Raw genomic sequence first — 17490 nt, 5'->3', positions numbered from 1 at the left:
TTGTGGAGTTAGAGAAGTTCTCCTCAAATGTAAATCATGGAACAGCATAAAACAGAATACATCTTTTGAAGAGCTTCAAAATGTGCATCAACGATATTGTGAAATTGCCAAGCAAGCTTACTTAATAATACGGTTTAGCTTCAGGTCAATGGAATAAGAAACTGAGAGACATATAGGATACAAAGACATTTCAAAGAAAAATCCCCACTTTCGTTTCCATGCTAAACCAGCAGGTGCTTAAGTTTTGACTGTAAGCCCACAAAAGAAAGGAAAGTCCGAATTAAGCCTCATTATTGGAGCCTTTTCTCTCTTCCGTGGGCACCTGCTAATAGGAGTGAAACACAAATACCAAGAGGAGAATAGGCTACAAATGTGGTGTTTCTGTGAATTTCTGTCAGATTCTGAAGAACCCCCTGACAGAAGTTCTCCTAAGCAAACATTCAAGTGACTTGGCAGAGTTGGTGGAAAAGATCCTTTTGATAGAAGATGCTAGATGGATTTGCAGGAAAGAAGGAGATTCGGAGACAGATAGAACTGAAAAAACTTGGAAGTTGTTGAGACGCAAAATGTTTTCAAAGGAAAAAACCCAAGATAGTCCAGTTGCCTTTTGGAAAAAGCATCTTTGGGACACCCATTTTAAATCATGGCTGGCTGGCAAATCTGGGCATTACCACCACACTGTGAACTTGAAAACATTTAATTTAAAGTAAACAAATTATTTGGGGGATATTCCTACATTTACAGTGAAATATTAGTCATGTCTATTCAGAAGGAAGTTGAACTAAGGGTCTTGCCTCCAAGCAAATATGCATAGGATTATAGTCTTTAAATGATGATCTAGACTTTATTTCGTTTGCTTTTACAACAATTTTTGTTCATGCCATTGTTGTTTTGAATCGGATAAAGTTCAAAGAGCTGTTGTTAAATTGAAAATTCTCCAGCGCGCTGCTTGGAGAATCCAAAAGCGAGGGTTATTCATCAGTTCAGTAGTCAGCACTGAGTGTATGTGTCTTTAAATTTCTGTAGACATGCCTCCTTTGTACGTCAGAGGCTCAGTTTTTATTCACTCAGTCAGTTAATCAGACTTGGTTTTTTTTTTAATTTGATTTTTTGCTTCTCTCTGGTGTCTGGACTTTTTGAATAAATTCTTCGCTTTTGGATTCTCATATTCTGACCTTGGATTGGACTTGACCTTGATTTTGGATTTCGATTTGGATATTTTGAATTGTTTGGGATTAATAAGGAATTTTTTTTTCCTTCCTTCTGTTCCTCATTGTCAATGGCTGGGTAAGTCTTCTGGCCTCTATCCTGTCTGGCCATATCTATTTACCCATTAATAAGAAGCTCTGCCTTGCCAGGGTACCTTCTTCTTGATTAATTTGCCAGTTGTGTCTATTGGGGCGGCTATTGAGTCCCTGCCCTGCTCTCAGTGGCAAACTCGAATATTTTTAAAGCCTAAATTGCTGCTTTAGAGTCCTTGCCCTGCTCTCAGTGGCACACTCTTCCTGATCACTTGTTTTCTGGCGCGAGGGCTGCTTTTGAGTAGCTGCACGCCTATTATGCTGTGGGGGAAGGAGCGGATCGTCGCTGAAGCCGATTCCTGTGTTTTTCTCTCTAACGCTTGTGGAATGAGGCCGCCATAATGGCGGAGCACATTTTCAGCTCTTCTGGCTGAATTCTGCCCGGCAACAGGCTTGCGCATGCGCGGTAAGCCTTTAGCTCAATTTTTACCCAGGAAGGTGCTGCACAGCCGCAGACTGCTTCCTGACGATAGTTTCTGCCCAGCAACAGCACCGCAGGGGCTTCCCTGCGCCTTTTTCTGTGCCCCTTACAGCTCTACTATGGCAAGCTGGGGTTGATAAGTGCACCTGCCAGCACGGAAGCCGTGGCTAGAGGTAACATGCTGTTACTTGCTAAGAGCCAGTTTCCTTTATATCAGCAATAATAAAGTGACTGCTCTGGCGCCCTCTGCTGATAGCAAGGCTGTTGCAGGATACTGTCTTTGGGGATTTTATACTATGTCACTATTATTAATGCAGCCCCCTCTTGACGCATGCCTGGCTGGTATATGTTTTTTCCTGGCACAGGTTTTGAGTCAGTCTGTGCTAACAAAAAAACAAAAAAAAAAAAGGAGGGGGGAGTTGCTGTCACCAAACAGCCTTCTGTAAATGTGAAAAATTTATATCATAGATATATATATTACAAATAAAATAATAAAATAAATAAAATAATAAAATAAAATAAAATAAAATAAAATAAAATAAAATAATAAAGGAAGCTTCAATTAATGAGGCATGTCTAATATATCATTGTGACAAATGCATACTTACCCTTGCTCTCCTCGTGTCTTCAGCATTGTCAACATGTCTGACTGCGAGCTTTCCTCCGACTTGGAGCACAGTTTTGGGCCTTCTGAGGCTCCAGCTTCTCCAGGTCCTGCAAGGAAAAAGACAAAAAAGCGGGATAAGCCCGGGAATACCACCGTTCCGGCCATCTCAACGAGGAGTCGTACATCTTCTGCAACTGCCGCCAAGGATGCCAACAGATGCCATAAGGCGCTCGAGCGACAATTTGATCGGGCTCAACGACAGGCTCAGTCAACTGCCTCGCCTACAATCATGCCACCTACCAGCACTGTAGTGCATTCTGCTCCCCATTCAGGGATCATGCCTTCTGTGTACCAGGATCACTCTCCGGTGATCGAAACTTCTCCAATGCCTGCAGTGGTACATCCTCCTACTGCCATCTCGCACGACATTGCAATTCCAGTGGATTTGTCTCAGACTCAACCACCTACTCAGCGCCCTCCTCCGGAGGCTACTTACACCCCCACGGCTGTGGGGCTCCGCCCGGGGGGGAACTTCTCATGTCATGCTAGCTTGTGACATCGAGAATATCATCTCTCAAACTATATCCAAGACTTTGGCAGCTAGCGCACACCAACATATATTGTACAGGCAGGTTTCTGTGGCTGTTCCTCCTCCTCCACCACCTCCGCCACCACCTCCGCCACCTCCTCCGGCTCCTCAGGTCTCTCATTCCTATGACCCGGTAGACCACTATTAGTCTCAGTTGGAATCTGCACAAGCTGAGGACTCTTCACTGGAGGATGAGGAGGCCCCAAGGGACATGGAGTTTTCTGATGACGACGATCTCCGAGACATCCGCAAGAGGCCCAATGGCACACCTTAGATGTCCACAGGGCCTTGTACAGGTATATTCAGAGGACTCATCATTTCTGTAAGTCAGAAGCGCTGTTCATCTCTTTTCTGCCTGCGACGATGGGACGGAAGGTCTCCTTGTCCACCATCGGGAGATGGCTGAAGGCCTGTATCTCCAAGGCATACATGCTTCAGAACAATCCGGTTCCTGGCAGGATTTTACCTCATTCTACACGAAGTACATCCACCACGGCTGCTTGGGCGACTCAGGCCACCATTGCTGACATCTGCAAAGCAGCAACATGGACGTCGCTGAATACGTTCATCTGCCACTATAAAGTTGATTCATTCGCCTCGACTGACACCTCGTCGGCCGGCGGGTTCTGCAATCTGTGTGTTCTGCTCTGGTCACGCATGTGCAGCCTTCCACCCCACCCTAATTAAAACTTGCTTGGGCATGTCCCTCTCTTTTGGATTCTCCAAGCAGCGCGCTGGAGAATGGACGTTGCTTACCTGAACATCCCTTCTAGGCACGCTGCTGGAGAATCCAACCCGCCCGGTCAGGCTGCTGGAACTGGACCTCACACATCTCCTTAAGCTGTTTCTTCGTGAACAAAAACTGAGCCGCTGACGTACAAAGGAGGCGTGTCTACAGAAATTTAAAGACATATACACTCAGTGCTGACTATTGAACTGATGAATAACCCTCGCTTTTGGATTCTCCAGCAGCGCGCCTAGAAGGGACGTTCAGGTAAGCAACGTCCATTTATTGATGTAACAGTAAGCCATTAATTAATTAATTAATTAATTAATTGGTTCAATTTAGATGCCGCCCTTCTCCGGAGACTCAGGGCGGCTTACAATGCGTTAAGCAATAGCCTTCATACTTTTTGTATATACCTGCTTAGGTAAATTTACTTTACCATTGCATGAAAACATAGCCACATTATAGTCACATTATAGTTAAACTTGCCTCTACAATTCTTTTAGCAGTTTTATTGTCTGTACTAAGGCAGAAAATCAGTTTATTTCTGTTCTGAAGGTGAAAAGTAATTTTGATTTTGAACATGTTTTTAGTAATTTTGATTTTTTTAAAAATACATATACACACAATATAGCAATATCTACCTATGTCTGTCTAAATATAAAACCCCTCTTGGAACTACAGTCATACATCACACATACAAGTAGTGCTTTTTTGTTTGATAATCCTTGCATATAATGATGTACTGTATGTATGATTGTGTAATCTCTCAAGTCAATTTTTGACTTCCACGGAGATAAATGTAAAGTAAATTTAGCCCTTTTGCAGAAGAAAAAGTTTCCTCTGACTGTGATAGCATGTGCAGATAATAAATTCATCTGACCCTGAATTTCTGTTAAAATTTTAAATTCAGAGAAATAAGAAATTTAAACACACATTGATTTTTTTTTATAGGAAGCAAGTGAGTGAGTTTCCTCATCATTCTCTCCATACTGTATTGTCCCATTCTTTACCTGTAACCTGCTAGTTTTCATCACAGACTATTTTAATTCTTTCCAGTTCACCTATTTATAACTTTGTCTTTCCTCATTTCAGTAGTTTACCTTCCCAAAGAGATATTCTGCCTAATGTGCCAATTTCAATATTTTTGCTTCATTTTTTTCACATTTCATTTGTCAAAGTGACTTTATCTTATTTCTAAGACCATTGTTCACCTCATAATAAGGGAAGGCAGTTTGTGGGAGTGTCTGGTTCTTTACCTGATATTTTAGGGTTCAAATTTCAAAAGGGGAAGTGTATGATTTTTCAAATCTAAGGAGCTAAGGAACTATATTATAGGTTTCTTAAATGTGTGAATTCAGATTGAAAGTAAATACTAGAATTTCATTGCTGATGCTCTTTGTATGTCATAATTCTAGCAAGAATATGCACTGTGAAAGTAATCCTTGACTTACAACATTTAGTGTCTGCTCAAAGTTACAAAGTTGCACTGAAAAAAGTGACTTATTACTTTTTCAGTTATGACCATTTCAGCATCCTCATGGTCACATGATCAAAATTCAGATGTTCGGAAATTGACGGTTGTAGTTTCCTGGGATCATGTGAACAGGTTTTGTTACCTTCTCACAAGCAAAGTCATTGGGGAAGCCAGATTCACTTAACAACCGGGTTATTAACTTAACAACTGCAATGATTCACTTAACCACTGTGGCATTAAAGGTTGTAAAATGGGACAAAACTCACTTAACAAATGTCTCATTTAACAACTTAAATTTTGGGCTCAATTGTGGTCGTAAATTGAGGATTAACCGTATAGCTCCAATGGGAGGGGGATCTAGAATGTTACATAAAATGATTTTATTTTCAGTAATATTCTGTCTTCATATTTTTTTTAAAATTATCACTTTTCCTTTGCCTTAAACATAGATATTCAGTCTATGCAAGGTTTTTGGCAGTACTGGAGATATTGGTTACCTTCTTTTATGATTTTTCCCCCAAATTTCCAGACTGGCCCAGATTTCTGGAATGCCCGGGTGTTTTGCCATACAAGTCCATACCATAGCTGAACCTGTTTAATTTCTGAGGGAGGGGTGCCACCAACTGTGGAGGCAAAGAAGGAGAGAAATTCAGAGAGAAGATTCTTCTAGATTTCTTTCATTTTTGAAATCCTCTTAAATAAATGTGCTTACGTATCTCATTTAGATGAAGAAGGAAACTAAAAAAGCACCTGAATATATTTATAAAAAGCTGTCAGAACAATGACAGCTAGTGTGATACTCTGGTTAAAGGGTTGGGTAAAAATCAGGAAGACCAAATTGTAAAAGCCTGGGTGATTTAGTGGCAGTTAAGTATCTCTCCACCAAACCTTTTCACAGTTGTTCAAAAGATTGGGCAGAGTGATGACAGAATGATGGCAAGAAATCATCCTCATGCTTTTTTTCCTGGAAAAAAAAGGAAAATAATAGGAAAAATAAGTAATGATGCTTTCACTTTAGTATCTAATCAGTTATTCGATATCTGGCATCATCCAGATGTCCTGAGACTATTCCTCCCAGAGTTTTTCAGCTGACACAGGCATCAGTTTTGGAAGTGATAATCCAGGCTCTTTAGATTGTGGAAGACGGCCCTAATCTGAGAATTTGGGGGGTTTCTTCTCACTTTGGCTCTTTCATAGGAGGAGAAAGAAACTTGATGTTGCATAGCTGCAGAGATTTAGAATGCCAGCCTATGCAAGATTTAAATAACAATTGTATAACAGGGCTTTATTTAGGAAATCTCACATTCATTGTACATGGCAGGGGAAAGTATAACAGGTTTGCTAATATAATCCTGTTTTGATTTTGACAGCCTTTAGTATTTTGTTTTTCTAAGTCTATGGTAACTAAGAATATTTTTCCTATTCACAGAGCAAGCTTTACATGGAAGGATTTAGAAGCCTAAAAGAAGGAGAACCAGTGGAATTTACTTTTAAGAAATCTTCCAAAGGCCTTGAATCAATACGGGTAACAGGTCCAGGTGGGAGTCCCTGTTTAGGAAGTGAGAGACGACCCAAAGGAAAAACAGTACAGAAAAGAAAGCCAAAGGGAGATAGGTAATGGAGTTACTAACTTTTTCTATATATGCACCTTTTCTGAACGTTTTTATTTGTATTTCTTAATTATTTGTGAATAAACGTATGTATCAGAACCAGTTGATAGTATGTTGATCTAGATATATGAATTTCTTTGTTTTGGAATTTACATACTTCTGAGTTTTTGATTCATCCCAGTGATGCAAGTTGTACTTGCTTTAGGTGAGCAAAATGAGTTTTTCAGATGTTCAGAAGCATACTCTCCATGATTCTGATTTGTCCGGTATCAGAGTTAAGTCCTTACAGCGCAAATGGTATTTGAGTACTGTATGTGTTTATAAAATTTGGATGCTGCCCTTCAAAGTCAGTTTTCCCATGGTGGCTGTGTACATGTATAATATGTCTCATAGCTTCTTTAAATGTTTGCAGAAAAAGAAGAGATCAGAAGAGAGAAAGAGAGAGAGAGAGAGAGAGAGAGAGAGAGAGAATATGTATGTTTATATATAGTGTGTGTATCTGAACATTTAATTAAAATTTGGTAATGATTTATACTCTGTATTTGTGGTTCTCTAGTAATATCATAGGGATTTACATGATGCCACAGTGCTATAGATACTGGAAGATCACAACCTGCATATGTCATTAATCTTTCTGCTTTCTTGTTTCAATTTAAAATTGTTTTTTAATGTTACACAACAGGGTAATAACAAATTTTGTGAGTGAAAGTTAGGAACAGAGTTCTTCTGCCCTGGGCTTGCATGAATGAAGAAGGCTTATAGAGAAGGCTAAAATTTAGAAGATGTTGAAGACAGACTGAATTGCAAATGTAGAAACACAGTGGCATTATAAATTAAACATTCTTTTAAAATAAAAAGAACCAGCAGTGATACTAGACTTATTTGCTTGAGATCTCATGTAGATAATTTGCTAAACCCTTTTACGAGTTTCTACACCACTTTCCTTTACAACAGAATAACAATATGGTCTCTTGCAATAAGTAACTGTTCCTATAATCTAAAACCAAAAAACGTTTTGGTTTAAGGAAAGAATAATTTCCAAGCTTTCTACCATATAAAAAACACGACTGCAATTAAATTTTTAAACACTTTTAAAATTTTTATTTATTTTTCACATTTATGAACTGCCCATCTCTCTCAAAGAGGGACATTTAAATACTTAGTTCCAATCGTTACACTTTTACACATATGTTCTTGAGCTCCAGAGCCTAAGTCTTGTCTCCACTGAATAAAAGAAAATCTGTTTTGAATTATTATGCTTTACCCTGAATTTGGGCCAATCCAGCAAATACTTCTAATGCATATTCAAAAATGCAAAAGTTTCTTTCATTTTTCTCAAAGCCAATTGACGCAGTGATTGATTGGTTGGAATAGGTTAGAAGAGATTCACTTTTAGGTTCACCATCAGCCATGGAACCTCATTGGGTAATTTTCAGCCAATGAATCTCACCAGCCTGTCCTACTTTGAAAAGATCCCCAGGTGGGATATAAATTTAACTAGCAAAATAAATACATTTGCTGCTGAGCATATTTGCTTCCCATTTTTCCATGCATCTATCCACTTCTCTTTTTATCCTGGTGGTCCAGAACTGTTTGCTGTGCTCCCTGGCATCACTGAAAATATGTATCACAAAACAGAATTAATGGCCATTAAAATAGCACCTGAACTTTAGATGAGAAGGGATTACAAATACTGTATTAGATTTCTGCCCAGATGGGATATGTGAAATTTTAGGAAAGCATTATAACTAGTAGAGATGCTTAATGTATATGAATTCATCAATGCCACCCATATACTACTAAAATGCTCATTGTCATGACTTTTAACTCAGCAAAATGGTGCATCATATAGCAACAGTTTTTGAACCGAAGTATATTATGGGTTAATTTATAGAATGTGTCCAAAATCTGGGACTTGACTCCCAAATTTGGGACATTGTGGTTGCTTCGCTGCTACTGGTCTGCTGCTGCACTACTGGGTTCCTGCTTTCACCATTTTAACATTTCATGACAGTTTCTCAGCCCATCTCACAATCCTCACTTCCTTCCTCCACCCAGCAGCAGCCACTTACTTCCCTGCTGGAAAGGGAAGGATGCTCCCTGCCAGATACCCATAAGGAAACAGTGGGGAAGCCAGTAGGAAATCAGAAGTTGCTCCTGCTTCCCTTTCTTTTTTGCCTGCCATTAGTTATTCTATTTAGGTAAAGAAATATCTCTGAAACAATGACCTAACAGAGCAGGGTTATCTAGTTCCATATTGTTGCTACAATCACAGCAGGGATGTATTCTTATAATCACCAGGAATCTAATTTGACACGAGGAAAACTTTCCTGGATAAAGTGATTGGGAACACTCCATCCATTGAAATTGTGACTGTATACAATCTTGCCAGTGTGAGGCACAAAAACCCAGGCAAACTGAGGGCATGTAGAGCTTAACCTGTAAAGCCGTTATAATACAAGAGTCAGAACATTCTTTTCAGAATATAGGCTTGAATTTAAAATACCTGCCTTAAATTGCAGTTTAAATCAAGGATCTTAAACTCATTTAAGCCAAGGAAGTGTATAAATTATAAAATTGTTTTTTATGTTTAAGAGTGGAGTGGGGAGATAGTTTTTAAACTTTGTGAAAGAATATAGAAGTGGAAAATCATGAATAAAACTGGGTGTGGATGAAGGTTTCAGACACATGGTGTCCAAAATTTTATTTATATATCCATGGTTGCTGGAATTATGTTTTGATGATCTGTTTCTCCCCCCCCCCCACTTTGTAAATATTTCGTCCCCTTCTATATTTGGTTTGCATGTGATGTTTTGTAAAAGGATTTCTCAAATTGGGACAGTTTTTAGGAAAGTTAAAATAGTCAGCTGTACTACAGAGAAGGTGAGATTTTTTTTACAAGCTTCTAACTTTGTTAAGCTTGCCTGCTCATTGTAGAGAGAAAGGATGTAAGAACAAGTGGGTTGGGAGGAAGAAGAGTATTTTTTCCATTCAGCGTTATTCCTATCTTACCTCTGGAGCAGTGGTGAAATCCAAATTTTTTTACTACCAGTTCTGTGGGCGTGGCTTGGGCATGGTGTGGTGGGCATGGCAGGGGAAGGATATTGCAAAATCTCCATTCCCTTCCCACTCCAGGGGAAAGGATATTGCAAAATCCCCATTCCCACCATACTCTGGGGCCAACCAGAGATGGTATTTGCCGATTGTCCAAACTACTCAAAATTTCTGCTACTGTTTCTCCAGAACCTGCTGGATTTCACCCCTGCTCTAGAGCCTCTTTTCACACTCTGTTTCTGTTGGTCATCTTTGAGGTGAATCAAAGTACTTTGCAGAAGACCAGTGCATAATTCCTGGTTTATTGGTGGGAATTATGCATTTTCTCTTACATGATCCCTAAAAAGAAAAGGCAACTTTGTCAATGCAAAATATGGGAAATGAGTAAATTGAACCTATCAGTTTATTCCCATTTAGCACCTTCTGCTATTAGGAGCAGTTACACACACCATATTGTATTGTTGAGGTTTTTTGGTTTTAACTTATTTGCAAACTTGTAATCCTAGTTTATTTTCTCCTCACATGCCAGAATAAAAATCTCTAGTTTATAACTTACTTTTTATAGACTCAGTTTCTGGTATGCATATGACGTTGAATAAGCCATCTGTTAAGCAGACTGAGGAGCAATTATTATGTATCATTATAGAGATACTAATTATACATATTAATGCATGTACTTATTGACTGTAAATCAGTATTCTTGGTAAACAAGACATTTAATTTTAATTTTAATAGTTCTGCAAAGGTGATTTTGACACTTAAAATAGCCACTCAAATGATGGATGTTTTATGGCTTATAGGTAATATTTATATTTATATTATAGGTAATATTTATAAACATGGACCTTGGTATGTCTAATTATTAAACTTTACATTTACATTACATTTAATAATGCAAATGTATACAATATTAATAATAAAATTGACAGTGATAAGATTATCACTACCAACAATCATCACCAACAATCCCTCTTCAAGGGAGATAGGCAGTTTAAAAATTAGATGAGAGAGAGAGAGAGAGAGAGAGAGAGAGAGAGAGAGAGAGAGAGAGAGAGAGAGATGGAAGATGCAAAAAGGAAAACAAGGAAAGAAAGGAAATCAACAATACCACATTGATTTACAATTTCAGAAAGATTATCCCTGAGAAAAAGACAATAAGCACCTTCAAGAACAGGTAAAATTGAGCAGTTTTTTTAAACAACAACAAAAGCCATAATCCAGTCTTCTGAGAATAAAATACTGATTGTGACATCTTCCTTTAAAAATAATTTTATCAGTGATTTAAACAATGCCTTATATTTGGTCTCCATTAATTTGTATTTTTAAATTTGGTTTGGTTCTCAGTGAATGCACCCTTTTTCAAATATTACACTTATGAAAAAGTTATTTAAATTGAGTTATTTTTAAAAGAGAATCACTTATGTAATTTAGAATCGACTAGATCTGGCTTTAGCTTTGGCTCTTTTTAAAGCCAGTTAATTTCATTCAAGTTGAGAGAGTTTGGAAAACTCTTATGCTTTCATTTCCTTGCTGCCAATTAATGCCCAAGCTGCTTTGCCTTCTAGTGTGATGAATTGCTGCTTAATTGATATGAGAGGGTTAAATTGCTTTGTGCATTGAACGCTTGATTTCATTCTGAAGGAATTTATCTTTTTCCCTTGGTATTAAGAGTTTAAGGAAAAGCATTTTATTAGCATGAGCATCAGATAGGCCACCATTTATCTCTCCTTATCAGCTGCAAAATGCATATTAATATCGATAATTCTGTATTTGGAATTTTTATTTTTCTGATTGCATGTATGGTAAAACAGGCCTTGCTCTAGAATCCAAGGGGGCAAGAAGGGAATTTTTCATTGGGTACAAGGAGCCTTTGGAAGACTGCAAGTCCTATGTTCAGCTGTATTTCCTCCTTTGGAGAAAAGAATAGTAGATTAAAACAATCATAATTTTGGAAAGCAGATCCCCAATTTCTGTATAATCAATCATTCCTCATGTCTTTAACTTAAAGATCATTAAGGGCTGCCTGGATATCGCCAAGCCCCACCCCCAATTCAACAACAGAGCTCAGTGGGTGGCCTAGATGGCGGTTCCCTATTTATCAGGCTGCTGACTTACTTCAAAATGTTACACTCACACCACACTCCCTTCAGCTCCATAGGAGACAAATTTAAGAGCAAATGCATTATTTCTGCACTTTAAAGTCACTAAGTTAATTTTTTAGATGGTCTGTGGATCAATAAATTGGCTTTTAAAAAAAATTAAAACAATCTGCAAGTCTTTTTATCACTTTTTCTGAGTCATTTTGGGATTGTGTTTACTGTGCTAGCCTGTTTTGAAAAGATGCTTGTTTTTATGTCCATAACCCTTAGGAAAGAGGGTGAATATTATTAAAAGGTTTTCCTATTCTTGGCAAGTTAGATCGGGCTTCTACATAAATCTTGTTGGATCGTTGCACATTTCTTTAAAAGAAACTAATGTTTGGAAAATAACAGCATGGAAGTTATCTGATATACAGCTGAATACTTTAACATTAATGGGTGAAAGAAAACTAATATATTATACTCTGGAAATAGTTTTAAAGATACATTTACACATGTGACCACTGTATCCTTCTAATACTGGTATCCAGCCAGAAAAACTAATGAGAATTGAAACTAATGTATTGTTTTAAAAAATTTAAAGGTAACTTAAAAAGTAACTTAAATAATAATATATACTAATGTTTCAAATTTTCTCTAACTTACTTCTGTTCCTCTCCAAAGGAGCTGTTTGATAATTTGTAATGAACAAATTATAATACTATGCAAGTCACTTTAAGCACGTTTAAAACTATAAATGGTTCAGCACATTTCTGTAAATATAATGGGTTTGTTCTATTTTAAGACTTGTTTGGTCAGATTTTTGAATTTGCTGTTTAGTAGCTTCTATTGTAGAAGAGAAATCTTTCAGGCATGAATTGGTAGTCCAGATATTCTGCAGCCTGTCTCTTCTAACCTCTGACCTTTGTTCCTACAAAGGTCAACATCTTAGGGCAGGAGATTAAGATAGTTTCAAGACTGGAATATAGCTGCAGAGGGGAAAAAAATAGCACATTTTGGTTGGAAATAGTCTCCGACCAAATTTTTAATAAATAATTTCAGACTTAATAAGCTAATTGTGATGAATTTTTCAAAGATTTCTATATCAAATGAGATAGATGGAAGTAATTTTGCTTCATTTTAGATAGTTTATTAGCAGCATCATAAAGAGAATTTTCTCTGTGTGTGTGTGTTTGTGTGTATGTGTGTGAAGCAAAGCGATGGGCAATATAGTTAGGAATCTGGTCTTGCAACTTCTTGTTACCTAATTATTTTCCCTGTCATTAGCTGTAGCATTAACACTAGTCTCTACATTTCCAAGGGTTCTTAAGATCGTGGCTGTAATTGTTTAAATGTCTAATAATTAAACTCAAGGTTTTTTAAGTTGCTGCCATACAGATGCTTTCTGTGTAATCCGGTGTTTATAAGAAACATTTTTCATGAACAAGTTGGGAAAAAACAATGCCTGCTTTTCTGTAGAAATTTAAAAGTTAAAAATAATTGTTCACCCAACAGCATAATTGTGTTTAAGACATTTTCAGCAATTGTGTGTGTATGAATGCACATCAGCACACATGTCCATGTCAGAAGAGGTTGTAACAATCAAGCTCCTTTTTACATATCTTAAACGTGAATAAAATATATTCCAGTTTTGCATAACTAAATAGGCAAATTATATGCAAAAATGTATCTTTTTTTCCCCCTGTCTCTCGGAATTTGAGTGACATCATTATAGTGTACAGTGGCTTGCCTGCTGAAATGTTTGTAAATGATTTTAAGTTACATAAATTAAAGCTGATCTCTTGTGCACATTAAATATCTCTGTCATAATCTTGCTAAATAGCCTTTGGGAAGCTGCTGTTTCCCTACAGACTTCCTGTTTCCGTCTGATTTGCAATATAGTGTGATGAAGACAGTTGAAAGCCTTTCAAGAGAATTACAAGGATTAATGCTATAAGATACATAAAGTGGTCTGAATTCTTGGAATGTTCCTTACATTTCCTCTTTTGCTGTGAGTAGAAATATTTGTGTTAGTCCCACCATGTGGTGAAAAGCCAATTAAATAGAGCTGAATTACATGTAGAATGGGATAAATCAGGTCTCATGGAATAAATACATTTTATAAATAACTGTAAACAACAACCTTTTTAAAATTGCTAATTAAATCAAGCTTCAGTTTTTATATGCACCTTTCCTGAACTAATAGACATTACAGTAATTGGTTGCTGTAACAACAAGTGTCTTTGTGGGTTTGATAGTGGTCATAAGCATTCATAATCTGATAAAAACATAAACTGCAGAGCTTCCATTGTTAAAAGGAATGAAAAAGAAGCACCAGAGGATTCTGAAGAAATACAGATTTATATCATAGAATCTAATGCCAATGTGCCATTCCTGGAGTCTAGAAAAAAGTTTGCAGTGATCACTTGTAGGTATAATAAATCACTGGGTGATTTCCAGTATAGTTAGGTTATATTTTAAAGTAGACACATCCCTTCTTTTTAATTCTTCTCCTTTTTTAAGAAAAAGTCTCTTAAAAGTTGCTATTCATAAATAGGTCATGGGTTTAGTTTAAAAGAAGTGCAGAATTAAATGTAAATCCAAATGTTTGTGTTACATTTGGATTTAACTTTAAATCAAGGTATTTTTTAAAAGAAATCATTACAATAATTAAAGTACTGATTTTCCTAACAAACTTTCCACTGTATGGTCCTCATTAGTTTATCCTAAACCTCTTTTTCAAGATGTCTTTAAAGAAGCTGGTTCAGTCAAGTTATCAAAATGAGGTTATACATTCTTCAAATAATTGAGTATTTTTTTCAACAATCGGGGGTGGTGACTTGGTTTTCTTATGAAAGATGTATGGAGAGTAAGAGATTAGCTAAATTTTACTGTTTCTATTTTGTGTAATGTTGATATATTTCCATTGAGGTTTATAAAAGGTTAAACTCTTGAAAATGGTTTCAGGAAGCTTTATAAGCTTTATAGGCTTAAAACTAAAACCTAAGCATTACAAAAATGGGTATTTGAAGAGTATTTATGAAATTGCAGAAAAATGCCTTAAATATCTTTTCTTACAATATATACTGTACATCTCAGTTTTTGATCCCACCAACACATTATAACTGTGTACTATTTCCAAAATGTCAATTTGCCTTTCTTATGCCACATACTTGGGCATTTTAATTTAGAAAAAGAGGGCAAGTAAAACCATTTTGGTTGATTTTGGTGAACCAGCACTTTTTTTTGGTTGATTTTGGTGATACAGCTCTTTTCCTAGTATAACTTAAAAACACAGGGAAGCATGATTTGTTACTGATTTGTTCATTTTTTAAAAATGATTTTTTTACAATAATATACATTTCCAAGCTAAATATAGCTGAGGTTTGTGAAAGCATGGAGTGCTTCTCACTTCTAACAGAAGCATATTGTGAAGATCTATAGAAAAAAGTCTTAATAAGCCATTCTGAATCAAGAGTTTAAAGAAATTTTCTCTTTACTCATGTGCCCAACAGTACCTCCGGTTAAAGCTGGCATAGAAAAGTATTTTTTGAAACTGAAATAATTACAAAAAGGGTGGGTGACATAGCAGAGAATTAATGAAAACTAGTGATTAAATGCAAAATGTGCTTTTAAAAAGTATTTCTAGTTGACTGCTAGCATGGAATTAGGTTAAATTAGAATAACATTTTGGGTATGCCCCACTTTATTTCTATAATAAATATCAGTGAAACTAAAATGTATTTCTGCTGCATGCAAGCATAAAACAAGCATATGGAGGGAAATACTGTGATATATGGCATGCTAGATCGTGTATTTGCACTGTTCATTCTACATACAAATATATTTTTCCACCTTGACATCTCTGCAACTGTAAAAAAAAGCCTACTGAAATAACCACATTTAGAGTTGCAGAACTGGTAATATAAAACTATGTGAAAAGTAAATATAAATAAATAAATGGAAAACAGGAGCTCCTTTGGGTTCCCCCCCCTTTCATACAAACTGCTTAAATGTTAATCTACTACCATTTTCATATATTTCACAAAATAATGAGCACATAACAGCGTAAGTGTGATGCTAGATCAACATTTTTGGATTGACTTCTCAAATTATTAAATACAGAGTTTTGTCTTTCGATATCTTCACAACTAAACCAATTTTAATATTCTTCAATCTTGTGTGTGTATAATTCATTGATCAATAGACAAATAAATAAAAAAGCCTGTTGTAAGTCTTTGAAGTCTTTTGTTAAAATAAAATCATTTGAGATGCTGATTGGTTTCAGTATGGAAGGCTGGGAAACAAAATTTCCCAGAACATTTAGTATTTGCTACATTTTAAATACAAAGATTCTTTAAACTTTTAAGCATTCTAAATTCATGACTTTCAAAATATGATAGAGAGAAAAAGACAATAGAAGTTGCATATAAGGGTTTCAATTTGGTTTTTAGTATGTGCGTATTTATTTATTGCTATTACTTGCTGTCTAGGTTTTGTTGGTTGTGAAAGTCATTTATGAAAAGAAAAGATAATTAAGATCAGGAAACAATTTTCTCAGCAAGATTGAAGACCTGAGCATGGGGAGCATGGGGAGATGTAGATAAGGCAACTTATAGATTTGTAGGAGATGCTTAAAGGCAGCAGAGCCTGATAAGAACTTTGTTGTTGTGGTTGAATGTGGCTACAACACGAATGTCTGGTCACAGACAAAATATGTACAGTAGCCTGGAAATACTATAATGTAAATTTTTGGCTTCTTTTGGGAGGGGAGATACATGTTTCTCAAAAAAAAAAAACAAAAAAAAAACAAGGCTATTTATCACAACCCATAGTTTCTAAATTGTTTCAGTTTAGAATTAAGAGGATGAAGGCAATTGCTAATGGGCCACCGTTGGCAAACAGATTCAATATCCCTCTGTTCTCACTGGCCACACTGGGAGTTTGGGTCAGGGCAGGGCTGAAGGGAAAAAAGAGGGATGAAGAAGTCTTGTGCAAAGAAAAGTTTAATTATAGGAAATGGGAAGAAACAGATTTTTAAAAACTGGTATTAAACAAGGAAAGCATTCCAGTTTTTCACCCTATCTTTGTTCTTATTATCTGTCTTTCATTCACGTTTTAGACTTGGAGGAAAGTTAAAACTCAGACATCAAAAAAAAGTATTATTAAGCTTTTGATTGTATATTAAAAACAAAAATCTGCAGGATTGTCACTCTCTGAAGGTATCTGTATCTGTTCATTACATCAGATTAAATAGTTTTGGCATGCTCCAGGTCCCGTCCTTTAAAAATCAGCAGACTCTAGGAAGTATGTCTTTTCCATGGAAGCCCCTGCCCTATGGAACATCCTTCCTCTTGAGATCTGACAGGCCTCCACTTTCCCAACCTTGTCAAAGGCAGAGTTTGGTCTAGTCTAATGGTTATGGCACCAGGCTAGAACCTGGGAGATTATGAGTTTTAGTCCTAGTGACTTTGGGACAGTCTCTCTTAGCCCAACCCAGGTCTCAGGATCGTTGTTGTGGGGAAGATAAGAGGAGTATTAGGCATGTTCATCATTTTGAGTTATTTATAAAAATAATAAGGGCAGGACATGTGTATGGTATGTGCTGTATTGAAATTTAAAGATT

General features: G+C 36.6%; 1 protein-coding gene across 2 annotated transcripts in view; it reads left to right on the top strand.

Annotated features, from left to right (window-relative positions):
- LIN28B (lin-28 homolog B) overlaps positions 1-17490 on the top strand; it is a 70688-nt gene that overhangs the window by 40832 nt on the left and 12366 nt on the right. For both annotated transcript variants that reach the window (XM_070953738.1, XM_070953731.1), the window contains exon 3: positions 6552-6736. In XM_070953738.1, coding sequence (XP_070809839.1) covers positions 6552-6736 — 185 coding nt within the window. The remainder of the gene's footprint in view (positions 1-6551; positions 6737-17490) is intronic.

This window comes from Pituophis catenifer, unplaced genomic scaffold (assembly GCF_029215685.1).
Source record: "Pituophis catenifer annectens isolate HBS135680 unplaced genomic scaffold, rPitCat1.0.hap2 SCAF_1, whole genome shotgun sequence".
Lineage (NCBI taxonomy): Eukaryota > Metazoa > Chordata > Lepidosauria > Squamata > Colubridae > Pituophis > Pituophis catenifer.
The sequence above is the reverse complement of the archived record's forward strand: the minus strand, read 5'-3'. Positions and strand labels throughout refer to the sequence as shown.